Genomic DNA, 15,166 nt, shown 5'->3' with positions numbered 1-15,166 from the left:
ATCAAGTATATCATCCCAAACTAGTTCAATTTCATTCTTACAACTCATTTAAACTCATAATTTAAACCTAAACATGGATGATCACTCATTTTTAACACATAATACAACTTCATTTTCTTAAAAATCAAGTAGAGACACTCGAAATTTCCAAGAATCAAAACATGCATGCATCACTTTGGACCTCTAACTATAACTCATTCTAATTACTCTACAATTTATAAAAACAATTATCAATAAATCATTCACACCAACAAAAATCAACATGATCTTCCCAAAAATTAAGAGCCATTCGGCCTTTTCTTCTTTTATCAAAGAAACCTCACATGCAAACTTAATTTCAAATCCTTGCATCTTTAATCACCCTAATCTTTTAACATTATGCTAGAATAACATCCATAACTAACAAAAATGAACTCATTAACTTTTGAACTACAATTCCATTCGACTTTTCATCAAAATACCACATACACACACAGAAAATTTGATTTAAAGATGCTAGAGCTCAGTTTTAACATCATTACTCACCACCGGTTCACCGGAGTTCATCACCGGTGGCTTCACGGTGGTGCCGGGGTTTCCAACCTTCAACCACCAATTTACACAAGTAAATACACACATGCAAACACATATCTTCACTCTAAATCATTTAAGAACCAAAACCCTTTTTGTTTTCATGAAAACCGAATCAAACCACCAAATTCAACTTTGGATTTTTCTCACAAACCTTGAAGATATTGACATGCATGTATATATATGGATAGATAAAGAAAAATCTCACACAATCATGGTCTTATACTCGAAAAAGGATGAAGAACAAGAGAGAGTACCGAGAGTGAGAGAGAGAGAGAAGTCCCGAGAGGGAGAAAGAAAATGAGAGAAAAAGAAAGAGAAGAGGGGGTGCTCGGGTGAGAAAAGAAAGAAAGAGGGGGTGAGGTGGGGTTATATACTACCAAGGAAGGGTAGTATAGTAATTAGGCTATTCTATTTCCAATTCACTCTTTATTCTTAAAAGAGAACGAATTCGATTTGCAAATATCTCTCTCAAAAAAGATGAATCTGATACGAATGATAATTTTAAAACGTGAATCTCGAAATTAGCTTTCCAACTATTACTCATAATAAACTTTTGAGCGCACGGTTGATTTTATATGATTTTTACAAGTTTGTGCTAATAATAGCATTTATCACATAAAAAATCAATTTAAAATGCAATGATCACAAAATAAATCCGTCTATCATTTTTAGAAAGTTTCTAGGACTATTCCGAAGATAACAAAATAAATCTCATGCCTTTACCTTACTCAAAGAATTTTATAAAAATGTGCGAAGGTTAAATAAACCTTATTTAAATCAAATAATTATCTTAAATCCATGAAAATATCAACAGATCACGTAATCACGCATACAGACATGCAAGCACATATATTGACACATCACAACTCATGACGGATCATAAAAATTTCCCTTTTTAACATTACTCTCAAAAGTCGTCTTTTGTATCGCGCCAATAGCTTCTGCTTGAGAATTCTTTTATGTTGAATTCTTTCTCCTCTTTTCACGTATCGGGTCACGTTCTGTCTGACGGCCCGACGCTCAGCGTTTCAGTTACGCTTCACAATTTCATTACCGACTGACACGTCACTTAGAACAATACTTTATTTAAACATTCAGTTCACATAATAACACATATTTCACATTTTATATACTTTAATCCCTTTTAGGACGGGTTCCGTTCTACCTGACGGTCCGTCAACACAGCTTAACTCCTAAGGTGACTCTTTAAATTGGAACGCGTCTATCTACGCTCCTAGATACTTATATACCATAAAGACAATTAATCAACACCTTAATCACATAATTTATAATCACATCACCTAAATCATACTTTATTGACTTAATTACGTCGCAAAATTTTCAGTCGTCACAGGCTCGTCAGCTCTAAATAGGTTAATGCGCAAGATTTTAAACTTCGAAGTTTATTGTACAATTGAAGCAAAACAAAACTTGATGGATCCTACTAAAACAAAGTTACTAGGGGCAAGCATTTTGAAAAAGGCGAGTAACATTGAATAGGAGGCAGAAGGACCTTAACATCATATGCTTCATTAACAGCAATAGCATTCACTATGTATTTAAGATTTTTTAGCACTTTGATTGTATTCCATCATGAATCAGCAACTTTTTGCTCAATACTGGGACTGCACTCTGAACATGTTAGTTAGTGAGAGCCAGAATATCTAAAGAATGGAGGACTCGGCTGATTGAGTGCTGTCATTTGTTCCACCATCAAAATCTGGGAGATCAGAACTTGTCGAGAATTTCAGCAGTTTCTTTTTCTCAACACGCTTTAGGCAAGGCTGGAGCACTAGCCCGATGATGACAGCGACCATGCTTACAAGGAATACTTTGAGGGATGAAAGAGCTAAAACTACACAAATCAATGCTGTTGGAGGAATACACATCAGAATGGATCCAGCTGTTCCCAAAGGTATCTTGTACGGTCGAGAGGCAGATGGGTACTTAATTCTTATTCGAATAAAGGCTATGAACTCTAGAATCATCCCAAAACAATACAAGAAGTTTTCTGCAGCAACTATCTCCTGAAAGCTCAGCCATGATAGCAGCAGCACACCAGAGGCTGAAAACAAGATTCCGACTAAAGGAGTACCATGACGAGATCTCTTGGCAAAGAATTCAGGAAGCATGCCTCTTTCTGCCATTCCAAGAAGTTGGAAAGAGTCACTGCTCATTTCAGCCACAAACATTCCCATGTTTGACATTGCAGCAGCAGCCTGAATCCACCATCTCAACCATACTCCACCCAATATTTTAGCAACATCTGAAAAGTAACCATCACTCCACAAATCCCGTTGTAGCGGAATAGCACCGGTGCCAGCTAGAAGAGGCAAGAAGTAGCCAAGAACAACCATAATAAGAGCATAGAGCAGAGCCTTTGGCAGATTCTTCTTTGGGTTGTGCACCTCTCCAGCAAGTGTACTAACTGAGTCCCAATAATTAAGATTCCAGAATAGAGTGTTCAAATATAAATTCCAGTCAACATCATGTATATCTACCACCATCCATCTTGAAGGCTGTATCTTTGGAATCGAAATAAATCCCATGACTATAAATGGAAGGATGGAGAAAACACCTAGTAGAACAGCAACCCAACCCACTATAGTCATACCTCTGTAATTCAAATAAGTAAGAACTACTGTTAACACTAACACTGCTGCAACTCTTGGAAGACCATCAGCTACAGCTGGGATCCCTGATTTTAAATAGTCAAGAAACAAAATTGGGTACAGGGCGTTATCAATAACACCACTCAGCCATTTCATCCAACCTTGCTGAAACCCCCAATACGGACCCAAAGCAGTTGAAACCCAAACGACATAACCACCATTCTCCGGAAACATTGTACTCATTTCAGCAGTTATTAAAGCCTCAGGAACACTCCATATTAACGGAAATACAAGAAAACCTAATAAAGCTAAAAATGGGCCAGCTGCCCCTACACTGTCTTCAACGCCAAAGGGTCCTCCAGATACTTCATAGAAGATGAGGAAAATTAGGGGTACAAGTGACACCTTGTTTTTTCTGTTAGCCCTGGGTGAAGTAACTTCATTGATAGCCACATATTGGCCACCATTGTAATCCCCCATTTGGACTGAAGCTCTATTTGGTGTGTTCCTTAATTTCTGCAATTAGTATTCATTACTATTATAAAAACTGAAACTATGGCTTCTATCTTACTTGATCAACACAATCTGTAAACAAAGACGCAGCAACCACAACACTTTAAATATATTATCGCAGCAGAAACTTAATAAGAACATACTTCCGTGAAAAGCAAATCACTGACAAAGAACTCTACAAAACTCGTAAGAACTAAATACACTTGCAAGACGTGGCTTTTAATGGAAGATTAAAAACTCAAATGTAATTTAACATTAACATTGATGCCGTTATGGTATAAGCAGAATATGAAGTACACACGGAGCTTAATAATATAAAAGCAACACACATCTCTTCAATTGTGTTAGAGACTAAGAAAGAAATTGATTATATATGTTTAGAAAAGAGGACAGAACAAGGCACCATATCACACATTTGTGATTGATTCTTTGACAAGAGTTTTCAAGCTTCTATCAACTACTACCAAGACATTTTGAAGTTCCTACTCACATCATCAAATAGCAATACAACCCCCTCCCCACATGCACATACAAAATCAGTCAAAATTATGAAGGCAACAAAATTATTTTTTTTGCCCCCCCCCCCCCTAAAACGAGATTCATCTTCAAAATGAGCCTGTTCTTCCATAGCTGCTAAACTTAACCTACAGTCCAGATCAATAGCCTCAAACCCCCGCCACTTATATTCAACACGATAACATCCAGAATGCCTAGCAATTCTTTTCCAAAACAAAAATTCTAGAATTTCAAAAAGGAAAATTCTTACAAATACCCACATCTATAAACCAAATACATATAGTGAATTAAAGCAAAAACAAAATTCAGTAGTGTCAACATATGTAGGCAAGACGAGTGGGAGAGACAAACCACAAAAGAATGACAGTTGTTCTCAGGTTTTGATAGCTAATCTCTGTCATTTAAAATCTCAGGACTCAAGAAAAGTGTCCATATAATCAAGATTTTGCAGCTTTGTATGATCACGTATGCAAATACACGTAAGAAGAAAACATTTCTTGGGTGAGTGAGTGATGACACACACAACCACCCAAACACAAGGACCTGGTAGAAAGCACGCATTTTCTAACTAGATTACTATAGTCTATAGATACCAAAAACTTACATAACCGATTAAAATAAAATTTAATAAAAACATATATTTATACGATTTTATGAAATATATGCAATCATATCTTTCACATAACACATGTAATTCCTAAGAAGTATGTACTAAAAATTTTACATTCTTTCACTTTATGAAGCTCTCTCACAAATCTCTCTCTGTACGTTTAGATTATAGTATCAAACATTTACTTCATAATAGCAAGTTCATATATACAAAAACTATATTTATACAGAAGTATTAAAGTTGTTATCCAGATGCAAAAAATATGTGAACCACATATAACTAAACATATACAATAACTGATAAATCCTCCAATTTTAGTAATCAAACAATACTGCAAATACAAGAAATCAACAAAAACAACTTCACTTCAGTTCAATTCAATTTATATATAACAAGCAAGGCAACTAGATGTAGATAAAAATTAATAAAATTATAGGCTTATATCATGTTACATTACCAAATGAAATGCTATTCCAAGACAAACATAGACCAAAAATCATTGCAGAGGATATCCACCCACCAAATAGCACCTCAGTCGACAAAATCAATATATAACTTAAAACATGTACACACCTGGATTGATTCAGCTGAGTATAATTTTTATCGTAAACATACCCAAAAAAAAACAACTGGTCTACAATTTTAGAACAATTGTTCTCAAAGTTTGACGTTTATAAATGTGTTCTTCATGGAGAGCACGACGTGGAAATACATATATTAAAACAATATACTCCAACCTGAAGATTATCTTCTTCTGAAGTTGACTCGGGCTGTTGTGCATCATTACAAACACTTGCTGATGATGTTACACTGCAGTCACCAGGCTCTGCTGCTGCAGCAGCAACGATATCATCTCGAACAGCGTGTTTTTCTAAAACCGAGGCCTTTGTTTCTGCAACTTCTGGCGGCGCCATAGCAGATCCAAATTATCTTTTCTTTTTGCCAAGAAATCAAGAATTAACAATCACAAAACTTGGAATAACTAATACTCCCATGTATATAATAAACTAACGAGGACTACTAGTACTACATTATAGTTAAATACGTGCGTGTGTGGCGTCTATGTCTATGTACAGATAGATATAATTAATGCGTACAGGACACACAACTTGAGTAGAGTGTGAGTTTCAGAATATCTTATGTGTGAATGTAAAATAATACGGCATGTGCACATTTCTGCCATTTTTGACCTTGTTTTAGATTCATGGTCAATGTCATTTCCTTTATTTTATTTGCTACTTTTATTTTTTTTTAATCGAATTATGCTATTGTATTGTAATACAGTAGTGCATACTCAGGAGAAATAAAAGAGTAATTTTAAGATTCCAAAAAAATAATAAAAGAGTAATTTTAAGATTCCGAAAAAAAAATCAATTTTTTTCCAAAAGGTAAGATGGTGGGTTGTAAGTTAGAACTGGTTAATTGTTCATCAATGGACCTCATTTATGTTATTTTTCACTAATGGGTCATTTGTTAACCCCTGTAACATATCAAAAGTATTGGACGAGATTGTTTGATAAATTTTTTTGTTAGCTGGATGAGCCAAGAATTTAGATGAACGACTCATTCAAAAAATATAGCTGGATGGTTCATGTAACATGAGGATATAGTAAGTTTTATCAAGTGATATCAAGCCACCAGATCATAATGTAAAAGTATAATATATTTATTTATAATACGTATGTGATTTTCTTTAAAAAAATATAAAATTAAAATTCCATGCTATATATTAATTTTATTTAACATTTATACTTATATTTTTTGTTTTTAAATATGTTTATATTCAAATAATTATGTGAATTTTAATATGAATACATTTATCTAAAATTTGTTCAATAATTTTAAATTAAACTTACAATTATATATTTTTCATGTTTACGACTGAAAATATTGTTTACTCTTTAAATGGATAATATTTATTCAAAATATATGTATGTTTTTTATTATTAAATTTTCAAAATACGTGTAAATTGTTATTTGATTATTAAGATTAAAATACAAATTAATTTTTACATATACGTAAGGATATATGATCAACAAATATTATGGTTCAGAAATTTTGATATTTATTTACCAAACAGGATTAACAGTCCAGCATTCAGATTATCAATCGTTCAGAATTTTAATCGTAAGGAAAAAATGATTCAGATTTAACAAATGACCCCTAATTAAAATATGTTTTGGGAGTTATTTTTGTAATTACATTACTACTTAGAAATAAAATTAGGCAAAAATGGGGGGATTTAATATTTGAAAAGGCTGACCTAGTCTCTGAAAATGAGGCAGAAGATCTGAATTTGTCGGATATTATATCCAATAGTACAAGGACCCCCCAAATAATACCCAAGAGAAAAAGGCTTTCTATTATTATCTACCCAATTGAAACAGTTTTATTTCTTTTTATATATTTATACTACGTGGAAAGAATGTTAAAAATAACATTTTTTTGGTGCAAATGGCTGAAAATACCCATTCTGAAAGTGGATGGCTGAAAATACCGTTTTAGATACGCATTTGTAATTTGAATATCTTATTTTATACTACTAGATATGTATTTGTCAAATGGGTATCCAATTTTTTTTTTATTATTTTTTTAAGATACGTATTTGGCAAATCTGTATCCCAATGTTAATACCCAAAATACAAATGAGTATATTTAGTAATTTTCTTAAATACCCAATTTTCAAATATGTATTTCATTTATCCAATTACAAAATACGTAATCAAAACGATATTTTCAGTCATAGACATGTGTTTTAAAAATGGGTATTTTCATTTATTGCATCCAAAAAATTGGGTATTTTTAAACATCAACCTTCATACGTGTATATGTTTTGTACTCATACAATTTAATAAATCTACCTAATTTTTTATTATTTGCCTATTTTGATGGCCTGCTAAATTAACTAAAAAATATATTTTCTGGGCCAAAAATATCTAATCTGAATCGCCATGCGGAGCTTTAATCCTCTATCATGATCCATAATACTCTTCGCCCATGTTTACTTCTTAACCTTCTTCAAAACGATCTCCAACATTCATGATTTATATACCTGAACAACATAACAAGAAAGTCACTGTTCAAAAATTAAAACAATCATTGTATAAATGATTATATGAATTGTATGAAAGAACATTAAGATATAGCTATTACCACTTGAGTTATCTCATTTATTCTTTAATTTTGTTCAACTTGATTAATTTAATTATTGTTACATTCTGTTTTTAGAAAAATAAATAAAGTTATTAATTTTTTTTTATTATTATTGACCCTTTGGCCAAAACAAAACAAGTGCATGCATGACCCGTTGTTCTTCTCTTGACTCTCTTTATAAGAGTAAAGTTAAGGGGAAAAAAAGTGTACCAAGAACATATTCCAAGCTGTATATGCTTGACTCGCCTACAAAAGATGTTTTCCCATTTACTAAAACTTTACATAGATACACAACTTGCAAAAACTTGCAGAGCATACTAAAGTTCATCCATTTTACAGACTGGATTATAGAAAAAACTCCGGAAAAAAATGCAGAGTAATGAGCAGCAACAGGAAGGTTATGGAGAATGACAAACAAGCATTAGACCCTCTCCTCAGCTCTCACCTTTTGGAATGGATCAAGAAGAGCTCAAGGATGACAAGATAAAATTTATCCAAATGTGACATGCCGTCAAGAGGAGTAGCTTGAACTTGTTCTATAATCACCCTCCACAAATCTGCAAAAGGAATCTGAGAACTAATAATAAGGATTCTTCATAAGCAATTTACAGTTTTATGTACCTTCAAATTATCTTGGAGATTTTGTCATTTTCTAATGTGAAGGTAGCTATAATAATAACAAAAAAAAAAATCTTCGAAAAAAATAGCAGTCAACATTATACAGAATTAGAGGCACATATTTTCCTAGTGTAATTACAGTTTAAACAAACTTTTAAGAGCTCGATTAGTACCTGAGCACAAATATAGAAGCAGAAAAAATTAATAGGGGGTAACTACCATTAGTATTGACATTCCTTAAAGATTATAGCTGTAATGTTTACCTACAACATAAAAGTGCTCACTGAAACACACTTGTCAAATCTGCTCGCGATAGGCAATTTATAACACTGTACACCATGTTTGTGGCTACATGCGCTGAGCCAACTGCACCACAGTGCTCACTAGAGGTGTGTGATTTGAGTAACACAGAGTTCCGATATGTTTGCGTGTAACTATAAAAACTGATCACCTTTGCATTCCGGGCTGAGGAGGACAGCCGGCTGGTATAAACTCCACATCTCCTTCCTTCTGTACAGACTCCCATGGTTCTTTTCCTTAATAATACGACAAAACCATGTCAGTAAAAGTGAGACTTTAGGAACAGTACATAAGCATGAAAAATACATAAAAAAAACCAGTTCTATTCTGCCTTCAGAATACTTTTATGCTCTACGGTCAAGTAACAAGTTTGGTCTGAACAGTGTCGATAACCTGCAACATCTAAAGAAAATAACTAAAATTGCCAATTAAATAAAACCTATCATGGCATTAGACTTTTGTCATCAAACAAAGCACTACTTACATAGTTTCATGTATTTCTAGTAGCATAGTAGAGCTTTTGCAACTAACACTTCTTGTGAAACAATTTGTAAACTGATACTTGCAGTTTTAATCCAATGTAAGTGCATTTCTTTGTATAAAATTATGTAAACTGTCAAATCCACACAACAATTTATAAAATGTACAAGAATTAAAGATTCTTAAACTAATTCTACACTTATGATTTGCATTCAAAATATTGACCGCATACGAATGCTTGCTCACAATCAAATATATTTCACAGTGATAGTGACGCCTAATTTCTTTATCTGAATATGCTACACGCTCCATGATTCTACAGGATGTCCTTATTTACTTAAGGGTGTATTAAATTGTAAAAAAATTCAAATATGGAGGTTTATAGTACATTTGAAGCAATATTATTAGATACTTACGAAGGAACATGATGGATCTCACTAAAACAAAAATACTACCAACCAGGAGGGGAAAGCATTACCAACACGGTATATAAAATCCAATATAAGGAATCCAAAACATAATCCATGGACCTTGACATTGTGCATGACATCATTTGTTTCATTTACAGCATTCACTATTGTAGCAAGATCGTCTTAGCACTTTGAGTGTATACCATCACGAATCAGCAACTTTCAGCACAATACTGAGAGTCTGAGACTGCACTCTGTACATTATTAATTTGAGGCAGAATATCTAAGGAATTGCGGACTCGCCTATAAGAGGCCATTAGTTTGCAGCACCATTAATATCTGGGAGATCAGAACTCGTCGAGAATTTCAGCAATTTCTTTTTCTCAACATGCTTTAAGCAAGGCTGAAGGACTAGCCCAATGATGACAACGACTATGCTTACAAGGAAAACTTTTAGAGATGAAAGAGCCAAAACTACACAAATCATTGTTATTGGAGGTATACACATAAGAATGGATCCAGCTGTTCCCAGAGGTATCTTGTATGGTCGAGGGGTAGATGGGTACTTAATTCTAATCCGAATGAAGGCTACAAACTCTAGAATCATCCCAAAACTATACAAGAAATTTTCTGCAGCAACTATCTCCTGAAAGCTCAGCCACGATAACAGCAGCACACCAGAGGCTGAAAACAAGATCCCGATTAAAGGAGTTCCATGACGAGATCTCTTGGCAAAGAATTCAGGAAGCATGCCTCTTTCTGCCATGCCAAGAAGTTGAAAAGAGTCACCACTCATTTCAGCCATAAACATTCCCATGTTTGACATGGCGGCAGCTGCCTGGATCCACCATCTCAACCATACTCCACCTAATATTTTAGCAATATCTGAGAAGTAACCATCGGTCCACAGATCGCGTTGTAGGGGAACAGCGCCAATGCCAGCCAAGAGAGGCAGGAAGTAGCCAAAAAACACCATAATAAGAGCACAGAGCAGAGATTTAGGCACATTCTTCTTTGGGTTGTGCACTTCTCCAGCAAGTGTACTTACCGAGTCCCAATAGTTAAGATTCCAGAAAAGAGTATTCATGTATAAATTCCAGTCAACGTCGTGTAAATCTACCACCATCCATCTTGAAGGCTGTATCTTTGGAATCGAGATAAATATCATAACTACGAAAGGAAGGACGGAAAAAACACCTAGTAGAACAGCAACCCAACCCACTATAGTCATACCTCTGTAGTTCATATAAGTAAGAACTACTGTTAACACTAACACTGCTGCAACTCTTGGAAGACCATCAGCTACAGCTGGAATCCCCGATTTCAAATAGTCAAGAAACAGAACTGGGTAGAGAGCATTATCAATGACACCACCTATCCATTTCATCCAACCTGTCTGAAAACCCCAATAGGGACCCAAAGCAGTTGAAACCCAAACTACATAACCACCATTTTCCGGAAACATTGTACTCATCTCAGCAGTTATTAAAGCTTCAGGAACGCTCCATATGAATGGAAATACTACAAACCCTAATAGAGCTAAAAATGGGCCAGCTGCACCTACACTGTCTTCAACACCAAAAGGCCCTCCAGATACTCCATAGAAGATGAGGAAAACAAGGGGTATAAGTGACACCTTGTTTGTTCCGTCAGCCCTAGGTAAAGTAACTTCATTAATCCCCACATATTGTCCACCGTTGTAATCCCCCATTTGGACTGAAGCTCTATCATGTGTATTCCCTAATTTCTGCAATTAGTATTCATTGTCATCAAAACTGAAAGTCTGGTATTTATCTTACTTAATCAAGACAAAAAAAGAAGACACAGCAACTACAACGCTAAAGACTTCAGTTTGTGATTGATGAAACTTCACATTCCACTTTAAGGAAACAATATGTAACATATGTCACATAAGAAACTTTGCAAAGAGCGTATAGCATTAAAGGTGAAATGTTGATTACAAGAACATATCTTACCCAAAAGAGCAAATAACTGACATAGAATTTTTACAAAACTGACTAGATTAAAATACACTTGCAAGACAGACAGATTTTGAGGGAAAATATAATTATAAATAAATAAAACAATTATCAAAACAACCAAGATTTCAAGAAAATGTACTAAAATTCGAATTCTGGTTACGACAAGGGCTATAAACGAACCAAACTATTCCTTAAGATCGCTCGTGTTCGCACAAGTTTGTGTTCGATAAGTTCGGTTCGACAGATTACTGAACTCGAGTATGGACCATATTTTTTGTCCGATTATCTTAACGAACCAACCCGAACTTTATACATGTTCAACTTGAGTTCGTACGAGTTCGCTCAAACAATAAATAAGTGTAAATGAAAATTAAGTTATCTGGATGTCTGATGAATATCTCCAATTTTATTGATCATAATGGCACCATATACCTTGCTGATTTAAAAGCTAAGCTCAAAGAAATTAACATTAATATGATAAATCCATCCCTCAAAACAGTAGTCATTACAATATACACAAAAAGAATCCCCCAATTGATACAATACACGCGAAAGAATAAAAAAAAAACTAAATCAGTCGATTTAATGAAAAAGAACTCTAACACATAAAAGTCCCCAAATTCAGGAAACTGAAAAATCAAGAAGGAGAAGAAGGTAGAAACCCTAAAAACTCTAAAACTTTCATACCTAATCAGTTAACAAAATAGAACTTGAAATAGTCTTGAAAAGTTGAGGAAGATATGATCTCTGTCTCTCTCTCTCTCTCTCTCTCTCACACTTCTCTATCTTTCTCTCTCTCTCTCTCGTATGTCTAGAAATGTCTAGGGTATTGAGATGTATGTATTGGTTTCCTATTTTCTTTAGTTGGTCTGGAGCCTGGACTTCACTAATCTGGACCATTACAAGAAAATTGAAATGCTATCTTGGACCAACCAATTTTTCGGGCTTAGTTTAATTAAAGATTGTATTCCATAATTTAAATTTAAATTCAAATTTAAACTATACTCTGTTCAACCAAAGTGTACTCCATTTCTAGCATTCCAATAGTATTTGTTTTTACCAAGGCAAGTTTGAAGGTTTCGAATTATGATCACTACTGGAGTGTCATATTGATACAGATATGAACTACTAATAAATTCTAAATTTAGAACAAGAAAGCCTTAAAGTAAGTTATGCACCCAAGTGAAACACTACACCGCAACAAAACAAAGAAAATCATATAACACAGCCTGACCATATGAATATATAGGATACACAAACGACTTACAGCTAGCTGATCATTATCATTATCTTGTGAAGTTGACACGGGTGTTTGTGCATCAAAAACACTTGTTGTTGTTACAGTGCAATTACTACCCTCTGCTGCAACACTGATGTCACCGCTTGTTCTAACTTCTGGCGGAGCCATAGCAGAGAGTACTGGAGTTATATAAACGATTAGATAATTTTTAAGGACACTAGAACTAGAGTAGTGTGTGTTCTATACGTGTGAAACATGAGACTCTAAAAAGTTGGATAGTATATGCAGATGTTTGCCATTTTGGACCTTTTATGACTCATGAGTCATGAGTCATGAGTCATGAGTCATGAGTTAGCTAGGTTCATGGTCAAAGCATTTTTCTACTGGGGAAACATTATAAGTCCATATACTCCCTCTCCTTTCCAATTGTTTACATTTTCGAGAAATGTTCGGCACGCATTTTAAGATACATAAAAAGTATAGTTATATAACTTATTTTTATAATTTTCTTTCTCTGAATAAAAGTTGAATATTTTAAATTTTATTCATAAAAACAAAATTATAAAAATAATTTACAGAACTATACTTTATATGCACCTTAAAATGCATGTCGGACACTTTCTAAAAAAATGTAAACAGTTGAAAGGGACGGAAAGAGTATTTGTTTATTATTTGAATTAATGTCTACCTCTAAATACCTGCTTGGAAGCAAAAATAAGTACTTTACTGTTATGTATGATATGTATCTATACTATATTATACTAGTCGAAATATTAAAATTTCGATAATTAATAGTTCGGTATTTGAAAAAATTACTTAATTATCTTTACTAATTAATATAATATTAATATTAAAAATGATTTTACATATTCTATTAAATTGATTAATATAATTAATATAATATTAACATTTGAAATGAACTTTTACATATCCTATTAAATTGATTAATATAGAAACATATAGTACATTGTGGATATAAGATTCCTAACCGTCCCCAAATTTGTTACAACTCTAATTCTATCACACTTCTCGTTATTGTTTAAATCGACAAATTTATATCTACCAACCTATAAAATTAAGTGTAATCACTCAAAATTACTTACACAGGTTGCTTGTTTAGATATAACTAAATCGCGTACAATATTTTATTTAAATACAAGTTTATTTAATTTTAATTTAATTTATAATTTTAACAAACTTATTTAACTTAAAATTAATATATTAAAAATATATGGCACACATAAAAAAATTCAGAAAAACTATTAAAAATAACACGTGGATCGTACGGGCTATTGCAATGGTGTAACACAAAATTAAAATTAAAAAATAATTCGTTACAAATAAAAATCAGATATAGTTAGTTGGATTTGTTACATGTGTCTAAAATACATTAATAAATATTATTGACACGATTTAAAAAATATTATACTTATAAACTGGACTAAAACAAAATTAAAATTTAAAGATAATTTGTTGGTCAATATAATAATATCGGGTTAAAACTAATTTATAGTGTTATATATTTAATAAAATACTAAATTGTTAAACTACTAAATATAGTCTACTTATCCTACTAAACTACGAATACAACTTATTCTATTATTAAAATAATAGCATTATATATCCGCTAAACTACTAGAAATAATCTACTTATTCTACTAAATTACGACCATAGGTTATTTTATTATTTTTATTATAAAATTATAATTATTATATATTTATATAAATATTTTAAAAATATAATATGACGAGATAAATAAAAATTTAAAATATTAACGAAAATCGGTGTATCGCACGGGATTTAAGTTAGTATATAGTATATTTAGATAATATAATTAGATTCCTAAAGAAATATTTACTAGTATTTCTTTTTAATTTAATAGTTATTTTATTTGATTTAAATAATAATTATTAATTAAATAAATTCATAAAATCAGATTTATTATCTAAACGGCTAGAATTCATGACTCTCTCATTTGATTATAGAGCATCTACGAAAAATGTATAGGGTTAGATTTAAATATATAATCTGAATCATCTTATGCGATAATCAAGGTTACACGATAAGCATATGGAAGCGTACTTGATTCCATAGCGGTAGATTTTAATATGGATTGTGGGACTTAATTTTCCGCAGACTTGATTCTCACTCAAATTT

General features: G+C 32.8%; 2 protein-coding genes across 16 annotated transcripts; both read right to left on the bottom strand.

Moving 5' to 3' along the window:
• Positions 1-1,880: 1,880 nt before the first annotated feature.
• LOC141670832 (putative polyamine transporter At1g31830) lies at positions 1,881-5,931 on the bottom strand. Of its 2 annotated transcripts, none has more exons than XM_074476857.1 (2): positions 5,562-5,931; positions 1,881-3,701 (listed from the first exon to the last, which is right to left on the bottom strand). In XM_074476857.1, the coding sequence occupies exons 1-2, from the start codon at positions 5,736-5,738 to the stop codon at positions 2,238-2,240; spliced, it is 1,641 nt and encodes a 546-aa protein (XP_074332958.1). In that variant the 5' UTR covers positions 5,739-5,931; the 3' UTR covers positions 1,881-2,237. The 2 variants fall into 2 exon arrangements, with proteins under 2 accessions (XP_074332958.1, XP_074332964.1); XM_074476863.1 differs by having other exon boundaries at positions 1,881-3,770; positions 5,562-5,698.
• A 2,281-nt stretch (positions 5,932-8,212) lies between these two features.
• Positions 8,213-13,271, bottom strand: LOC141670793 (putative polyamine transporter At1g31830). 14 transcript variants are annotated; one of them, XR_012554760.1, is made up of 4 exons: positions 13,036-13,271; positions 9,793-11,533; positions 9,048-9,132; positions 8,213-8,548 (listed from the first exon to the last, which is right to left on the bottom strand). XR_012554760.1 is itself a non-coding variant. In XM_074476794.1 (2 exons), exons 1-2 carry the CDS (start codon positions 13,174-13,176, stop codon positions 10,103-10,105), a joined length of 1,572 nt encoding a protein of 523 aa, XP_074332895.1. In that variant the 5' UTR covers positions 13,177-13,271; the 3' UTR covers positions 8,213-10,102. The 14 variants fall into 14 exon arrangements, 2 of the variants coding, with proteins under 2 accessions (XP_074332895.1, XP_074332948.1); XR_012554762.1 differs by having other exon boundaries at positions 9,855-11,533; XR_012554763.1 differs by having other exon boundaries at positions 8,213-8,535; positions 9,855-11,533.
• Between the last annotated feature and the right edge of the window lie 1,895 nt (positions 13,272-15,166).

This window comes from Apium graveolens, chromosome 1, assembly GCF_009905375.1.
Source record: "Apium graveolens cultivar Ventura chromosome 1, ASM990537v1, whole genome shotgun sequence".
In the NCBI taxonomy this organism is placed as follows: Eukaryota; Viridiplantae; Streptophyta; class Magnoliopsida; order Apiales; family Apiaceae; genus Apium; species Apium graveolens.
This window is presented reverse-complemented; position numbering and strand designations above follow the sequence as displayed.

Coding starts and splice junctions, on each gene's coding strand:
- LOC141670832 (XM_074476857.1), bottom strand. CDS start 5,738: ATGGCGCCGCCAGAAGTTGCAGAAACAAAGGCCTCGGTTTTAGAAAAA. Junction 3,702..5,561: donor CAGAAGAAGATAATCTTCAG/GTTGGAGTATAT, acceptor TACTAATTGCAG/AAATTAAGGAACACACCAAA.
- LOC141670793 (XM_074476794.1), bottom strand. CDS start 13,176: ATGGCTCCGCCAGAAGTTAGAACAAGCGGTGACATCAGTGTTGCAGCA. Junction 11,534..13,035: donor ATGATAATGATCAGCTAGCT/GTAAGTCGTTTG, acceptor TACTAATTGCAG/AAATTAGGGAATACACATGA.